General features: G+C 46.7%; 2 protein-coding genes across 4 annotated transcripts in view; one reads left to right on the forward strand and one right to left on the reverse strand.

Moving 5' to 3' along the window:
• On the forward strand, window positions 1-11,415 carry KDELR3 (KDEL endoplasmic reticulum protein retention receptor 3). The gene is made up of 5 exons (XM_068559717.1): window positions 1-270; window positions 5,138-5,238; window positions 8,521-8,679; window positions 9,525-9,777; window positions 10,641-11,415. Exons 1-5 carry the CDS (start codon window positions 180-182, stop codon window positions 10,679-10,681), a joined length of 645 nt encoding a protein of 214 aa, XP_068415818.1. The 5' UTR covers window positions 1-179; the 3' UTR covers window positions 10,682-11,415.
• Window positions 11,413-17,959, reverse strand: part of DDX17 (DEAD-box helicase 17) — an 18,740-nt gene continuing 12,193 nt past the window's right edge. For 2 of the 3 annotated variants that reach the window (XM_068559714.1, XM_068559716.1), the window contains exons 12-13: window positions 15,308-15,550; window positions 11,413-14,472 (exon numbers count right to left, since the gene is read on the reverse strand). In XM_068559714.1, the coding sequence (XP_068415815.1) occupies window positions 13,967-14,472; window positions 15,308-15,550 (749 nt within the window). In that variant the 3' untranslated portion in view covers window positions 11,413-13,966. The remainder of the gene's footprint in view (window positions 14,473-15,307; window positions 15,551-17,959) is intronic. The other variant, XM_068559715.1, reaches the window with a different exon arrangement.

Genomic DNA, 17,959 nt, shown 5'->3' on the forward strand with positions numbered 1-17,959 from the left:
GGCGCGGCGGCAGGCTCGGCCACGTCACCGCCCCGCCAAGAGCGCGCTGGCGGAGCTGCGACGCTCGGGCGGGAGCGCGGAGCTCGGGGGCGCGGGACCCAGAGGCCGGGGCCGGGGACGTGGCAGTCACCTCGCCCGCCAGAAAGTTTCCCAGGAGTTGGCTGAGAGCGGGCCGGACCATGAACGTGTTTCGTATCCTGGGCGACCTGAGCCACCTCCTGGCCATGATCTTGCTCCTGGGGAAGATCTGGCGCTCCAAGTGCTGCACGGGTGAGGGGCGCTCCGGGCGGGAGGTGGGGCCCCGGGGGCGGAGGGCCAGCCCCACGCCCCTGCTGCAGGGCTTACGGGGAGCCTCCTGAATATCTGTTGAGGGTGGGGACTTCGGCTTGGGGGTGCTTGAAATTGTTTTTGCGCAGCTCAGCTTCCAAAGAAAACTTAAAATTGTACCATATCACAGAAAAAGGACCCGCGGAAGTTACGGAGGTGGGATGGGCTTGCGCCTCCATTGACCCCCTCTCTCCCCTGCTTGGCGTTGCCACTGCTAGTTGGAAGAGGAGGGGGACAAGGAGGAGGTGACACCCCCTTTGCTGCCCAGGAGCAGCATGCCTTGGGGCCCATTGTTCTCTCTGCCCTCACTCAGGCCCAGGGTGGGGACGGGGGCGCGGGGGGAGAAGGAGGTGCACACACAGGAAGCGGCTCCAGACCCTCAAGGTCTTCTCTTTTCCTGCCCCCACCACTCTCCCCTCCCCCTCCCAGACTTCCCCCCTCCCCCCAAGCTGGGCCTTCTTTCCTCCCCATCCTGTGCCTCAGGCGGCTATGATGTGGCAGGAGGGGCACCAGCCAGGCCCAGGTGGGCATGGAGCTGCCCATGAGCAGAAGCCCAGGGTCCCCCTTTTGCCCAGCAGTCTGGCCGCCCTGCTCGGGGGTTGGAGAAGTTTCAGGGCTGGACTGGTGGTGGCCAAACAGACCCGGTGTATTAAGAGGCTGCCCGAGCTGCCTGCAGCCATCTTTGTCCACTGGTGTCCTGGAGGCGCCTGCCCTGTGCTTGGCACTGGGGTGAGGGGATACAGAGAGGTGCCCAGGCTCCTTGTGGGCGCCAAGGAGGCAGAGTGGACCCCTGAAGGCTTCATGGAGGGAGCAGCTCTGCTGGGTCCTGGAAGACAGGCAGGGTATCACCCAGGAAGGGTGTGTCGTGTCACGGAGGGCAGGGCATGTCCCGGGAATGGTGAGCAGCCCAATTTCGGGGTGGTCCGGGAGGGAGATGAGTCCAGGGGGGTGGGTGGTCATATGTGAAAGGGCCTTGTCTGTCAAGTAGGGAGTTGGGACTGGGAGCCAAGGAAAGTTCGGGAGCAGGGGAGGGGGCTCGGAAGGGGACTCTGGAAGCTGTGTGGAGAGGCTGAGAGAGGATCAGAGAGAGCATCGTGGAGGCTGCCAGCCCATGGGGCTTGGTGGGGGTGAGAGGTGGGTGCTGGTGTGAGGGTCATTGCGGAGGGAGTGATTCCAGAACTGCAGGCCATTCGGGTTTGGGGTCTCCAGGGAAATAGGCACTCACGGGCCCTCAGGTTCCCACTTGGGGGAAGTGGGCCAGGAGCCCTGAGAGGGGCTCCAGTGAGAGGAAGAATCTAGGTTGGACCTGTCCCTGCCACGGAGGGCCCTGGACGGGGTGAACAGCCGTGACCAGGAGGGGGCTCTGTTCCCCATCCCACTCTGCCAGGCATTGTACCAGGCACCTGGGATATAACCGGGCAACAGGCAGAGATCCTGGCCTGGTGGAGCTGACTCTATCAGTGGGAGACCGCCAACCAGCTACAGTGGTAGCAACCGAGTAAATGATACGGTTTGTCAGGGAAGCGAAGTGCTATGGGAAAAGGAAAGGGCAGGTGAGCAGTGGGGCCTGTGTGTGTGCAGAGAGGAATCAGCACAGGCCTGGTTGAGAACGGAGGGGGTGAGGTTCCTGGATGCCAGCCCGTCAGCCCCGAGGAGCAGGGCCTGGTGTGACACCCCCGTGACCCAGCCCCGAAGGCAGGAGACTGGAGCTTCATTCTTGCTCTGCCACGGACTCACTGTGTAACCTTGGACCTCAGTTTTCCCATCTGTCAAATGGCAGGAGGTCTGTACCTGGCCAGTGGGTCCCCTGAGGGAGTCTGGCCAGGTACTGGCTCCCGGTCTCCTCTGTGTCCTGGGGTCTCCATGCGCAGCTTGCTTTGGTGGAAATTATTCACTGCTTTCAAAACCGTGTGAAAAAAACATTGTGCTCAAGACCTCCAGGGCTCCCAAAGAGCTAAGGAAAACGTGAGTGAAACCCAGGGGCCTGGCAGGCTGGGGATGGAAAGAGGGGAGAAGTGGGGAAAGGCCAAGTGAGGGGGTAGCCAAGCATCCCCCACTAGAGCCACCTCCTGGACGCTGCTGAATGGGGCTGAGGACCCCCCTGGCCAGACCTCAGTGAGGGCTCAGGGATATGGCATAACGAAAGGCATAGCTCCGAGCTGGACCAGTATTGCCTCCTGGACTCCGACCCCCTCCCCCAGGGGGCTCCTTCACCCACAGCCAGCCCCACTGTCAGACCCCCAGGGAGGCACTCGGGTTCTCATTGAATCCTATTTAGTTCTCACGTCAGTCCTGCCCCATTTTATTATTTTTTAATTTTTAAATTTATTTATTTATTTTTGGCTGTGTTGGGTCTTTGTTTCTGTGCGAGGGCTTTCTCTAGTTGCGGCAGGCGAGGATCACTCTTCATCGCGGTGCGCGGGCCTTTCACTGTCACGGCCTCTCTTGTTGCGGGGCACAGGCTCCAGACGTGCAGGCTCAGTAGTTGTGGCGCACGGGCTTAGTCGCTCCGCGGCATGTGGGATCTTCCCAGACCAGGGCTCGAACCTGTGTCCCCTGCATTGGCAGGCAGATTCTCAACCACTGCGCCACCAGGGAAGCCCCAGTCCTGCCCCATTTTACAGATGAGGAGTATGAGGCTCAGGGTTGCCATGCTGGTAGGAAAGCTGGCAAGTGGACCCAGCCCTCTCCAGAATATTAGGGGCTTCAGCGGTGTTCATCCTCAGTCATTAGAATTGTCCCCTCTCCCCAAAATGTCCCTCACCAGAGGAATAATTAGAAAAGGCACAGATCAGGCGTACAAAGGAATCAAACCCTGAATCCGGTAATGTCACTTCTTGGTGTCAAACTCCCCAGTAGATCCATCATAGTTAGAATAAAATCCAGGGGTGAGGGGACAAAGGTGAGAGAGGCTCAAGGATGGCTCTTGGTTTTCTACCTTGAGCACAAAGGGGATGATGGTGGCAGAAGAAGGACAGAAGACAGGAGAAGGAGGGGGTTCAAGGGGAGACGGTGGATTTAGTCAGGCAGGAATATATAGGTCAGAGATCCAAGGAGAGTCTGGAGCCAGAGGGTCCCTTGTGTGTGGGATGGGATGGCAAAGGGACAGAGGGAGAAGAGAGGTAGCCCTCTGAGGATTAGGTGTTGAGGAGGACAGGAGTGGCCAGAGGAGGTGAGAAGCCGGCAGTGTGGGCAGTCACAGAAACCTGGAGAAAGGTGTGGTTGGGATAGACGGAGTGCTCAGCTGGCTTTTGAGGAGTTGGGTGGGTGAGATAAAGTTGACGTTTGGATGCAGAAACGTGGGCATCAGGGACCATGGGAGTGGTTTGGTGAAATATCCAGACTGCTGTGGGCTTAATGGGGCAAGAGAAATGGGAGGCAGGGCAGCTGCTTGCTTTTACCCAGGAACCACCTCCACGATGTATCAAAAGTGGGCAAAAGTTGACTAAGGAGCATGATGGCTAAATGTAGCCTCGATTCCTGGATTAGATCCTGGAACAGAAAAAGGGCATCAGTGGGAAAACGTGAAACCTGAATAAAGTCTGGAGTTCAGTCAATAGTGCTATACCAATGTCAGTTTCTTAGTTTTGGCAAATGTTCCGTGATTATGCACGGTGTTACCATTAGGGGAAGCTGGGTGAAGGGTAGGACTCTCTGTACCGTCTTTACGACTCTTCTGGAAATCTAAAATTGTTTCAAAATAAAAAGTTTAAAGAGACCAAAGCAGATGAGGAAATAGCATGGAAAGTACGAACCCAGTTTTGTCAACTTGATGCGTCCATATGTGTCATATGTGTGCACATATGTGTCGTGTGTATGTGTGCAAAGATCTGGAAGACCAACAAAGATCTGGAAGATCGCACACTCAGACTTTGGGATTCAGGTGATTGTTACTTTTTTTTTTTTTTTTTAAAGTATTTGTTTATTTATTTATTTATGGCTGTGTTGGGTCTTCGTTTCTGTGCGAGGGCTTTCTCTAGTTGCGGCAAGCGGGGGCCACTCTTCATCGCGGTGCGCGGGCCTCTCACTATCGCTGCCTCTCTTGTTGCGGAGCACAGGCTCCAGATGCGCAGGCTCAGTAATTGTGGCTCACGGGCCCAGCTGCTCCGCGGCACGTGGGATCTTCCCAGACCAGGGCTCAAACCCGTGTCCCCTGCATTGGCAGGCAGACTCTCAACCACTGCGCCACCAGGGAAGCCCGATTGTTACTTTTTAATTTACATCTCTATGTATTATCTGGTTTTTGTTTTACAATGAGTAAAAATAGTCATAACTTTTATAACTAGAAAAAAAAGCTTTTTTAATCTTTAAAATTTGGAAAAATAAAATAGAATGCTCCCCTGGCCCTGTGCCTTCCTCCACCTGCTGCGGTCTCCCTGGTGAATCAGCACCTTGTAGAGTCGGTGAGTTGTTCTCCAAAAGATGGAGCTCTGGGGATTGTCAGTGGAACCCTGGGGGTAGAGCAAAGAGGAGCCTTGACACTACCCCCTGCAAGCCTGACTCCCCCCATCCCCACGCCCTCCCCAGAGCAGGAACCAAGGCAGGCACGCACAGGGGCCCTGGGAACTCAGTGTTCATGTCTTGATTTGGAGACTGGGTGACAGATTACAGCCTAAAGAGAGGAATAGACTCAAGTGACCCAATGGGAAGGGGTGTTTCCTGGCCCTCTGAGGGTGACAGTGTCTTGGACAGGGTGTCATTATGAAGTGGACACTCTGGAGGCCTTTCCAACTCAGGCTCTGGGCTTCTCGAGTGTGTGTGAGCCTGGCCGTCTGTGTTCTTATTGTCTCCTGTCCCCATCCGGCTACAGGCATCTCTGGGAAGAGCCAGATCCTTTTCGCTCTCGTCTTCACCACCAGGTACCTGGACCTGTTCACCAACTTCATCTCCATCTACAACACAGTAATGAAGGTAAGGGGGATGGGCAGCCATGGTGGGGGGCTGCCAAGGACCCCCCAGACGGTGAGACAGTATACTTGGGGACTTAGGCTGTGGAGCCAGGCATACCTGGATTTGAATCCTGGCTTTGCTGTTAGCAGCTGTGGGACCTGGGCTTGGGCAAGTCTTCTGACCTCTGTGCACCTTGGTTTCCTCCTCTACAAAATGAAGAATAGGTGTACTTACCTCAGAGGATTTTGTTGTGAAAGTTAAACGAGGTAATAAATGTAAATACACAATAGCTGTCATATATTAAAAACTCAGTAAAGGTTAGCTATTACAATGGTTAAAAAATAAGCAAAAAATCAAACACGGTACCCTGAGCTTTCAGAGAACTTATTCGTCCATTTATCTGACAATTATTTATTGAGCACCTACTGTGAGCTAGGTACCTGAAGGAGATATATGAGGCGCCTATACTCACGGAACCTACATTCTAACCGGGGAGACAGATAATAAAACAAGTAAGAAAAACTGGTTAGGGATAAGGCTATGCAAATAAGTAAAATAGGACGATGTTTCCTTCAATTATAACGAAAGAAGTTTTAAAAACAGGGTTATGTGATAGAGAACGACTAGGGAGCTATTTAGGGAGTGTCATCAGGAAGGGCCTCTCCAAAGAGGTGACGTGTAAGCTGAGATCTGAGTGACACAAGGAATGAAGCTCAGAGGAAGAGCATTCTAAGCAGATGGAATAGCTGATGCAAAGACCCCCAAGACAGGAACAAGCTTGGTGTATTCAAAGGACAGACAGAAGGCAGGCACGGTGGGAGCTCAGCAGGCGAGGGCTACCTGTTGGTGGTAGGGGTGCCGATAGAGGGCTGGGTGAGGGCAGATGATCCAGGTGAACAGTTTGGATTCGGTTTTGCCATGGGAAGCTGTTGCTTTGAAGCTTGGTCCTGTTTTATAGACGGAGAAACTGAGCATCTCTCAGCCCTGGGCCATAGCTGTGAGGTTTGGTTGGGATGAGACATTTTCTGAGATTTTAACCAACCATCCAACACAGTTTAGTGGAAGGAGCCCAGGTTTCAGAGTCAATAAAGTGGGATGTAACGGTTTGGATGCTGGTAACAGAGACTTGAGTTATTTTAATAAGGTAAGGATTTATTTTTATCTCATTCATAACACAAAATCTGGAAGTGCGTAGTCTAGGGCTGGGATGGCATCTCCTTTTAACTTTCTGGTCTGCCAGCTTTAGTGTAACCAGCACTTGGGTTTGTTACCTGTGCAGTTGCTCAGATGGGCCCTATGCTTGGTTTAATGCTTTGCTGTTGCCATTTTGAAATACTTATTTTTTAACAAGAAGCCCTGCAAATGATATAGCTAGTCCTGAATGTGATATCTAGCCTCAGGTTTGCCTCAGGGTCACAAAATAGGTGCTAGAGCTCCTACCATCACATCACATTCAGGACGGGAAGGAGGAGGAAGGGGAGAAAGAGCAATAGGTTGCCTGTCAGCTGGGTAAGCCCTTTTTAAAGCGCTTTCCAGTGACTTCTACATGTCACTGACCATCCTTATCTGCAAAGAGCCTGGGAAATTAGTTTTTAGTTGGGCACATTGTCTAATAGGAGTCCTGTTTTTAAGGAAAAAAAACTACATGGGAGGAATCCTACCTATCTTGCAGGGCTATTGTGAAGATGACACGAGATAATCTGTGTAATGTACCTAGCACCCAGAAGATATTTAACCGAAAGTGAGTTCTCTTTCTCCATATCAGGGATGTCCTTTTGGGATTCTGGGCATATTGTTTCTGGGATTGGTGGAATGGAGGATGCTGTTACTTGTGCGGTGTTGAACTCAGTGTGAACTTAAGTCTGAGGTCCTGAAATCGCTGTCTCCTTAAATCCAACACAGAAGTAGCAAACACCACCTGCTTAGTTTATTTCTCTGCCCAAGGGTCTGACTTGGGCAGTCCTGGCAGGGACTGTAAACCCAGCCCTTGCCATGGCTGAATGAGGTCTCGGATCCTCAAAGAGGCCAGTTTCCAAATTTGTGAAATGAAGAAGTGATCTCCATTTCATTGATTCATTCACTCATTCCAGCATTTGTTTTGTGCTGGGCCCTGAGTTAGATTCAGAGGTGGACAGGGCTTGGACCTGCTTATGGACTCTCCTCTCCCAGGGGAGACAGACTGGTGCACAGACATTTGCAGAACATGTGCTCACAAGCAGCAATGAGTATTTTTACATGAGGGTATGGTGACACAGAGCATGTGTGCCTCGTTCTGGTGAGAAAAGACTTGAGCTTTGAAGTGCAAACATTAGTTTTCTAGGCTAGTGTCCTGGACCAGCAGAGCAGTATCACATACGAACTTGCTAGAAACGCAAAATTCTCAGGCTCGCTCAAACCTACTAATCAGAAACTCTGGGGGCAGGGGAAGGGGCAGCCATCTATATGATTTTGATGCACATTCAAGTTTGAGAGCCTCTGGCCTACGTTAGAGGCCAGATCATAAGACTATTATATGCTGGAGGACAGCTACTGTAGTTAGAAAAAGAGCACTTTTCTGAAGGATTGATGGTCAACTGATTCAAGTCTTTGTGGAAGAATGCTCTCAAGTCACTGATGCAGATCCAGGAAGTTGAGGCTTTAAAAGAGCCCTGGGGGCTTCCCTGGTGGTGCAGTGGTTAAGAATCCGCCTGCCAATGCAGGGAACACGGGTTTGAGCCCTGGTCCGGGAAGATCCCACATGCCGCGGAGCAACTAAGCCCGTGCACCACAACTACTGAGCCTGCGCTCTAGAGCCCTCGAACCACAACTCGTGAAGCCTGCACACCTAGAGCCTGTGCTCCGCAACAAGAGAAGCCACCGCAACGAGAGGTAGCCCCCACTCGCCACAACTAGAGAAAGCCCGCGCACAGCAACAAAGACCCAACGCAGCCAAAAATAAATAAAATAAATTAAAAAAATAATAAAAGAGCCATGGAATGCCACTAAGTCCCCCAACAAAGACCAATTCTAGGTTTTTTTGCCTAACATTCCACAGTGAGAGGACGCCTGGGCACCTTTGAGTCTTCATGGTAGCACTATCAGTCCCAGTTAGAAGCATGGAGTTACTTAACAAAAAGGTCATTAGCTTCAGATTCTAGGTTCATTGGCCCAAGAGAAATGTGCAAGCACACTTCACCTTTTCCACCTTAAGGCAGAACACTAGCCCTTGGGTTTGGTAGGTCCCAACTCAGGGTGGCTTTGAAGCCCAGCAAATAGGTTGGGAAATGACTTTATCGATTCCCATGTGTCTCTCTCCCTTTTTAGGTGGTTTTTCTCCTCTGTGCCTATGTCACAGTGTACATGATCTATGGGAAATTCCGGAAAACATTTGACAGTGAGAATGACACATTCCGCCTGGAGTTTCTTCTGGTCCCAGTCATTGGCCTCTCCTTCCTTGAAAACTACAGTTTCACTCCTCTGGAGGTAAGGGAAGGGACCCAGAGTACTAATTCCCAAAGGTAAACACACTCCCTGAAGTCCTTACCTCTGGACCCTTGGTAACGTCTGGGCTACCTTTCTGCCACAACCATGGCCATTACTCTTGTATTGTTATAAGTTTAGAAATTGCCAATAAGCTATTGACAGTGCTCCTCTTGAAAATGGGCACATCTAAATAGTCGTGTTCATAAACAAAGCAGGCATCACAGCACCACTTAAGACTAAGACCCTCTGTCCAACTGGTGATTAGTGGATATTAGAGCACAGTCCAGACCCAGATTTCAGCTCAGGTCTGGCCTCTGACCCAAGAATCTTTGGGGCAACAAGCATCTGAGGAGATTCTGATGCTGGTGTTCATCGATTCCATTTTGAGAAACCCCAGCCTCAATTAAAGCAAGTTTGTATGACAGAATTCTGCAACAATTAAAAATTGTTCTATAGCAACGTTCATGCTTGTGAAAAAAGCAGTACGCTTGAATCTCTTAAAAATATTTTTTATGTACAAAGAAAGGGGTGGAATGATACACTGATGAACATATTTAAAATTTTCAAGAACATGATTCTGGGAGTTCCCTGGTGGACTAATGGTTAGGATTTGGGCTTTCACTGCCATGGCCCGGGTTCAATCCCTGGTTGGGGAACTGAGGTTCTGCAAGCCACGCGGAGCGGCAAATAAATAAGACCTGAATAAATGGTGAACTAGTTCATCTTAAAAAAAATTCTCTTTTGCTTCACTGTATTCTCTCCAATAAACATTATTTTAGTAACTAAATTCTAAAGATGGCCCCTTCTTGATCAGCCTCCTCTGGCTACTTATCTCTTTGGCTCAGATCCTCTGGACTTTCTCTATCTACCTGGAATCAGTGGCCATCCTGCCCCAGCTCTTCATGATCAGCAAGACTGGAGAGGCTGAGACCATTACTACTCATTACCTGTTCTTTCTTGGGCTATACCGGGCCCTCTACTTGGCTAACTGGATCAGACGGTACCAGACTGAGAATTTCTATGACCAAATTGCAGTGGTGTCTGGGGTAGTACAAACCATCTTCTACTGTGACTTCTTCTACTTGTATGTGACCAAAGGTAGGTGCTGCGAGAACCGTGTTGCTGGCACTGCCTCAGTTACCAATCGAGTCTGTTTGAGGGGCTACGGAAGTGAACAGAGGCAGGTCTGTGTGCCCCTCATGGTGCTTACATTCTAACATGGGAAGACAAATGTCTTCAGGAAACTCTGTTAAGTGCCATGAAAAAATAATACAGACCAGTAGGATATTTTAGGTACTAAGCAGTGTACAGGGAAGACAGCTATGAGATAACATTTGACAAAATACTTGGGTTAGGAAAATATAGGACAAATACATTCCAGAGAGAACAGCTTAAGTGTAAGCCCCAAGGCAGGAACCAGCTTGGTATGATAAAGGACAAAAAGGCTAGTACAGTCAACTGTAAACCTAGATATGGCAGGTCAACCAAGATTAATCACCTAGGGCCTCAGTTAAGTCAGGGTAAGGCATTCACACTGCATTCTAACCACAAACGGCAGCAATTGGGGTCATCTGAAAACCAATCCACCAGCTGCTGTGTAGGATAAAAAGCAGCCAAAGCAGGGAGGTTATGGAGCAGTTGGAATTGTCCAGGAGGTGGTCATCAGTGGAAAGAGATGGGGACATTTCTCGAGAGTGAAGTTGATAGGAACTGTCAATGCACTGGGTGTGAGATGTGAAATAAATCTAGGACAACTGCTAGATTCATGGCCTGCCAAAAGGGGGGGTGGTGGCATCAGGGTCCAACATGGGGTCAGTGAACCTGTAGTTAACCTGCAGTGATGTTTCCCCTTGGCTCTAACATCTGAATACATACTGTGAAATAGGCATTAGATACTAAGATTATGCACAAAGTTAAAAAGGAGTCCTTTCATGGTAGATTCTAATTTCATTTTCTTCTAGTCCTTAAAGGAAAGAAGTTAAGTCTTCCAATGCCAATTTGAAGGTCCTCAGAGATGTTCTACACCTTAACATGGACATGAAGCAAACTATTTGAAGTGTTCTCCTGGGTGACTTTTACATGACTGAGACCAAATGTTAAAACTGAATTCAGAAAAATGCTTAATGTGGAATTCAGCAAAGCGCTGATCATTCTATCTAGAAGACCTTCTCATCAGTGTCTCCCTTATAGAGGTAATTAAAACTTGGGCCAATTACATAAGTATGGTACCCTCACAGTGTCAACTGGACCATCATAAAAACCTTAGGTGTTTAACCCATGCATGGATCAAGTCAACTATTGCTAAGGCCCTAGTGTGAGACTCATGCTAAGGAACAGCCAATCCCAATCTGGAAATATACCCTGCTGTGTATAAGGCAAAAGCCCCAAATGCAGATCACAGACAGTCCCAAGTATTAGGAGTGTACTGTTGTGATTAATTTTCACTTTCCAGGTAGGAGACCATCAAGTTTATTAGGGAGTCAAGATACAAAGGTGATATGACAGGTGGGAAATGTTATGAGGAAACAAATACCCCAGGCTTTACCTACTAGGTACTGTCTTGTTGCTTCGTGACTCAAATTTTCGCACTAAGAACAATTAATCCCACCCCCCCTTTCACATTTTTAGGCGCTAAGGTGTTAGTCAACCAACATGGTCTTGAAGCAAATAAACTCTTAAGAGACTGTCACCGGCCTGTAGTCAGAATTTTTTAAGCAATAAAAATCTCACACCTTATTGTCAAGTGTTTTATTTATACCTACAAAAGAAACAAGATGGTATCAAAAGGACAATTTACAAACTAAGAATAGTAACATAAGCTCTTAGCATCCTGTGCCTGAACATCATACATCTACAAATCTTTCAAGTCTTAACGCAACAGGAATGTGTTCAGAAACCAGCAAGGACATAAATAGAGAGAGCACTGATCCCAAGCAAAAGCCACCAACCTTTTAGATGAGAGAAGTCCACCCAATGAATTGTTAGGGAGGGACTGGGGAGAAGCAGCCCCACAGCTTAATATAGAAATCCTTCCCCTAAATGAGTTTCAATCATGACTACAATAATTAGCATCAAATGAGGATTCCTCTGCTCACGTTCTGAAGCAAAGGCAGAACCTGAATTATGAGTGGCAGACATAGAGGCAGAAGACTTAACTCTGGAGCTATACAGGAAAAACTACTAGATTTCAGCTGTGCTCAGGTCACAACAGCTTTTGAGTTCTGGGATATGCTGTTATTTTGACTTTAGGATTACAACATCCCTGGTGGAAAAAGGAAAGCAAGCAGCAGACCAAATACTGCTTGCTTGCCCAGAGACCTTTCCCGCAAAGGGATGCTTTCAAGACTTGCAAGAGAGTAGGACACCCCCTGTGGTGGCACCTTTGTGTAAAAAAAAAAAAAAAACAGAATTTTGGTGTAGAAAAAAATGCCTACAATGGACTAATCAGTGCTTAGACGAACTTTTTTGGGGGGGGAGACACTTTGGTTTGAAAGCACAGAGCGGTGTTGCCATGTTTTTCCTGTGCCTACCATCCTCCCTCAGCCTCAACTTCTATAAGGAGAAAAAGAAGTTAAGAAAGAAGAAAGTGGGGGGGTGGGGGGAGATGTCAAAGTTCTCACATGCATACATTTCAGCTTATGCTGACAACCTACCTGTATGTCGCACATTCAACCACACTTTCAGTACCCCTCAGAAACAATCCCTTCTCTCTCCCTGAAGAATTTTACGAGGAAAACAAAAACAAAAACCTCAAGTATTTAGATATTTTGATCTTACAAACCAGCAAGCACTCTCAGGCCTAAGCCAAAGAATGCAGTGGAGGCTCCCCCCTTTAACTACACTGTGAATGAACAATATCGATAACAGTATTAAAAAATTAAGTCCCACACTAGATACGAAAAGATTTCTGAGGCTGTCTGATCTCCCTGTCCTGTTACAGTGAACACAAGAGCAGAAAATTCTTTCCAGGCCCATCTGCTATATGAAGTCTCAGTAAAACAGTTGGTATTACTATGAAGGGGACAATCTCACCTACCTTTCAGGTGGTGGAAAAGTAAAAGGACTTGGACTTTAGTCCTCTGTAACTGTTCTTAAGCACTACCTACCTGTAAAAAGCTGAGTGCAAAAGGATGCTGAGGAAAATTTGCACCCAAAAGCTGTTACAAAGCACTGCAGAGAACGGGAGTATGAAGAGAGTAAGAGTTCTTTCTTAATAAACCCTTAAGACCCTTCAAGATAACTTGGCCAAAAGGACTGAGTAGCTGGCAAAGGGTTGCTTTTACTCTAGCTCTACAAATACTGAGTTTAAAAAGAAAACCTGCCCACGGAGTATACTGTTTATAATTAAACGTGGTTCTCACTCTGCAGGTGAATGCATATTTACTGGTTCATAAATTTCCAGTGAGCATTTATGTTCATTCTGCTCACAGCAGCTGTCTGGTTGGAAAATGAATTTCACAGATGGTCCCTGGTAATATGGGGAAGAAAAATAGGCAGCTTCCACCCAGATGCTGAGATGCTACATTTAACCATTACAATAAACATTTGGGGTTTTTAATTTAAAGGATACACTTAAAAAAACTCAAGACTCAGCAATTTAATTTCTAACCTGACAACTAAAATGGTTATTTTTCAGTAATTGGGAAGGGGGAAGGCAGAGTGTAAGGGAGACAAAGCCAATTAGGAATTTTTAAAAATACTGTCAAATGCACTTAACAAGCAATCAGCCAAAATGACAATGGCAAAGCACTGTCTTAAAAACTCATCAGGCCTGAGGAACCCTGTTCCAGCTTGAAAAAACATTAAAAAGCATTACAGAAAATGTGCAGGGAACTCCCTCTTGGTTTTCTATTCCAGTAACGAGAGCAATTTAAAGCACAGATGCCGTCTTCTTCTGCAGAATTCAACCCTCTACCCTCCCCCCTACCCCAACTCAGGACAACAAAAAATGGGCTCCCACAAAAGGGCCTAACACCTTACTTTTTAAGATGAAAAATAGCTCAAACATCCTCAACATGCAAGAAGTTGGAGGGAAAAAAATCTCTTCCAGTCGGCTATACATATATATATACTTTTACAAAATCTGTTATTACAGACTGGATCATTTTGGCAGGCAGAAAATACCTGGCAGTGAATTCTAACTAATCTGCATGAAAGACAAATCACAATGGTTGGGGAAAAAAATTAAAAAAGAAAAAGAAAGAAAAAGGGAAGAAGAAAAAAAGGAAAAGACAGCGTTCCTTTAAATGTAGTTAAGTCTGCACAAGTCACTACCACCTGAGTGGCTTCATTTACGTGAAGGAGGAGGGGGAGGAGGAGGGGGTGGGTACTGGTAGGCAGTCTGCCCCATGTAACCTATCATATTGGTAGCTCCCGGAGGCTGTGCAAACTGTTGTGACATCAGTGGCTGTGGCTGCTGCCCAGACCGGCCCATCCCACTAAACTGCTGGCTAGAGCTCTGTGAACTTCTCCCAGTTGAGGTGGTGCTACTGGCCCCGTAAGTGCCAGCACCATATTCTTGGGCTGTGTAACCACTGGTGCCATAAGCAGCTGCCCCATAGGTGCCTTGACCATAGGTGTATTGGCCTGCTTGTGCTCCAAAGGCAGAATTTGGACTTCCATAGCCACTACCGTTAGCATAACCGGCTCTATCGGTTTCACCACGATCCCGATAGCTTGCAGAGTCTCTCCGGCCACCATCTTTGACCCCTCGAAGCCTCCGGTCACACTCATCCTGATACATCAGATTGGGATTGTTGGCTGAAGAAGTGGTCCGGTATCGAGAACGACCTCCTGATGAGGACACAAGGAATTTTCAATGCTACATATATGATCCAAACATAACCACATGTAAAAATGCTACTCAGTACAAAAGTATTCAATATTCTTTCTTGATCTTTAATTAAGCGCTAGGCCAGCTTCCAAATCAGCACTTTATACTCAAAAAAGAACGGTAAACATTATTAAAGGATATTCAACTTCTCACCTCTTAGGCCCTTTCTTTGAGGATTACCAAGAAACACACTCTTAAAAATGTAAGAAAAATGGTAAGGAAGGTGTAAAAAACAAAAAAAGGCATGCAGCTAAGTTCATACAACCACGAAGGGATCCTCTACTAGTGCACACTGGTTCTCAAATGTTGCTTTGCAGACCTAACTGCATCAGAATCATCTCACAAGTTTTAGGGAAAAAGTTCAGGTTTCTAGTTCAATTCCAAACCCACTTAAAAAAAAAAACAACTGCATTCTAAAAACCTCGAAGGGAATTCTGATGTAAAGCTCCAACATACAGTAAGTGGGGGGAAAACATCCTATCAAACCTATCAAACTTGTAGGCAGGAAACCCAGATCCTACTATATTTTGCAACTGTCAAATTCAGATCCAGTAACTACGCCTCTCTCTACTACCATGAAATGGTATAAAATTACTGATTTCTCCATATGGAAAACCGAAAACCTAACATACTACTAAGGCTATGACAGGCTCCCAAACTTCATATTGTCTTACTTAGAAGGTATTATGAAAAATTATTAAGCAACATACATTAACCTTCACTGGCTTAAAAAAACAAGGCACAATGAACACACAAAAGATACCTTGGCAGTACCTGGAAAACTCCAGGACTTACCCTTACCCCCTCCTCCGCTGCCTCCTCTGTGGTCCACCAGCTGCATCAGTTTTGGATTGATAGCCTGATTAGCCTCTTCCAGCACTTTGATCAACTCTCTGGCCTGCTTTAGGTTCCCTGGGGTGAAGAAGGTGTAGGCGGTGCCCTTGTTGGTGCTACGGGCTGTTCGGCCAATACGGTGCACATAATCCTCTGAGCTGTTTGGATAGTCATAGTTGATCACAAACTTGACATCTTCCACATCTTCAAAGCCAACGATGAGTCAGTGTGTAGGTTGATGTGGCAGGGAAAGAGAAGGTAAAGGACATGCCAACAACAGGTGGGAAGCACGAATGCAGATGACAGCAAGAGGAGAGAAGATTAAGTTAGTAACCACTCTGAACAGGAACAAAAAAAGACTCATCCCAACAGAGTAAAAGAGGATTAATGATGCTTGGGACATGCAGAGGAAGCGGCATCTTTATCAGCTGTAAAATCCTAAGGAAATCTCATTCAACCATCCAAACTCCTGCCTCTTCTGTATCTTAACCAATATACTGACAGGAGTTGTACCAAATTCCAGTTCCATCCTTTTCAAAACTGGCAATGTAGAAGGTGGTACCATCCTTAAGCTACAAGGCCAAATCACTTCTACTCTGTTGGGAGAAGCCTGGCAAAATCTACCAGTAATATAACAAACTTACCTTTAAACCAGTCACAGAGCAAAATGAAAAGAAAAAAAAACAAAAAAACAAAAAAACAAAAACTTCATATACTTTATTACTACATTTTCATGGAGACTTAAGATATTTAGATTAAATTTTTTTTGCTTATATTAAAAAAAAACAAAACTGATCAGAGCCAAAGTTAAATACACACTTATTTTCCTTTGCAGAAATATCCAAATTACCTTTCCTCTTTCAATTACCACAAGAGCACATTACACTAAAATTTCACTGTACTACCAAGCCCAGCTCTGCCAAATGAGGTTTTTTTCTCAACTCAAGGTTACTTCAACTCAGTCCTTGCTTCAATTATCAAAGATTGTCTATGTAACCTGGAAAATTAAACAGCCAAAGAGTGTGGGAAAAACCATGAAACCTTGAGACACAAGTTTAATGTTCTGTCCACTGCTGGGAATTGGATTGAATAACCTCCTAAAGCTTAAAGTATGTAAATGTTAGTGTAATGCTTTCAGCTAAATGTATATTTTTACCTACTTAAACAAACAAATTTAAGAATATAACAAAGAATCCTAATGTTTTGTGGAAAAAATCTGCATTTTACAAAGAATATTCAGAAAATATCCTAGATAAAACACAGATTTTTGTGATATAAATAATTAAAAAACATTCTCTGTTTGTTACCAGACCGATGCACACTCCCTCCTCCTTTGGGAAACCGCTGCAGCCGATCCCGTCTCTTTGCCTTTTATTTTTGGCGGCCTCCTTTCGAAAACTCCGCCTTCTGACACGGGACCACTGGAGCGCGGGGAGCATGCATCAAGGGTCCGTGGCAGTGAGAAGTCCCCACACACGCTCGCTCTGTGAACTGGCTTAGATGCTTCTCTGTAGCCCCATTTGGTTGCCAAGCGCCGGAGAACCTGGGTTCGGGTAAAAATTTCAGGTCCTCCAACGCCTCCCCCAAGGATAATTGGGGTGATTGTAGAAAAAAATAATTAATAAAAAAAAATGTAAGTTACATCCAAAGGGTCAGACTGCATCTATTGCCCAGACTGGATTAATTTCAGGGGAAAAGGGGAGATGATTTAAAAAAAAAAAAAATTCAGCTGTTGTTAAAGGGCCTGTGAAGAAAGGGGCATTATGTCTGTTTCTTATTACAATAAAGGCTCCTCAGTCTTTACTGACCCCTAAAGTCCTGAAATCACACCAGAAAGACGAGAAGGCACTTATCACAGGGGGCAGCGTGAGTCTCCGGCTAGGGTCGCTGACGTAACAAAGGGAAAACAAAAATTTACAGGGCCAGGATGGATGTGAGACGGGGGGAATGGGGAATTATGCTCCATGACCACATCTTCAGGGCTAGGATAACGCTCCTTACTCACTCCCACTGTGTATGACCACAGGCAGCAGAGCAGGTTGAATTATTGCGCTGGATGCACAGATGTGTGCTTTCCTAGCAGAAAGCACTGGGGACTGGAGTCAACAGTTCAGCTATCAACACTTGGGAATACTTCTGGAAGGGTTCAATAGGGGGCAGACATGGTGCAAGTTCTTCATACTAGAAAGGTGGCTTGTGTGTGCACAGATATAGCTGGCTGAGGGCACATAAGAGCAAGCGCAGAACTTGTTTCTCTCCAGTCTAGTCTAGCCTGCCCTGATGTTATTTGTGCACTGTCACAATATTACCTTGGTGTCTTTAGAGAAGATGCTGTTGCAGGGTAAGAAATCAAAAAGTTAATGTTTTGGCCAGCTGCCCAGGGTAAGAACTTTTTGTCTGACAAGCCCTATGACATGGCCTGAATCTCCAATCACTAATTGGGAGGGGCTGAGACTAGCCAATAGGCTCATCTAGAGCTGCTTCGGGCCAATGTAGATTTGCCTCGGCCATGTACTGAGTGATCTGCAGCTGCTATCAAAGCTTCTGTTAAAAAACAAAACAAAATAAATTCAATACTTTTAGTTTAACAGTGTGTAGTTTAAACAAAAAAAG

Source organism: Eschrichtius robustus, chromosome 13 (genome assembly GCF_028021215.1).
Source record: "Eschrichtius robustus isolate mEscRob2 chromosome 13, mEscRob2.pri, whole genome shotgun sequence".
Lineage (NCBI taxonomy): Eukaryota > Metazoa > Chordata > Mammalia > Artiodactyla > Eschrichtiidae > Eschrichtius > Eschrichtius robustus.

What these genes read in the sequence shown, in the direction of transcription:
- KDELR3 (XM_068559717.1), top strand. Translation starts at nt 180, where the DNA reads ATGAACGTGTTTCGTATCCTGGGCGACCTGAGCCACCTCCTGGCCATG. An exon ending in TCTACAACACAGTAATGAAG is followed by an intron (nt 5,239 to 8,520) that starts GTAAGGGGGATG and finishes CTCCCTTTTTAG; the next exon opens with GTGGTTTTTCTCCTCTGTGC. An exon ending in ACAGTTTCACTCCTCTGGAG is followed by an intron (nt 8,680 to 9,524) that starts GTAAGGGAAGGG and finishes TCTTTGGCTCAG; the next exon opens with ATCCTCTGGACTTTCTCTAT.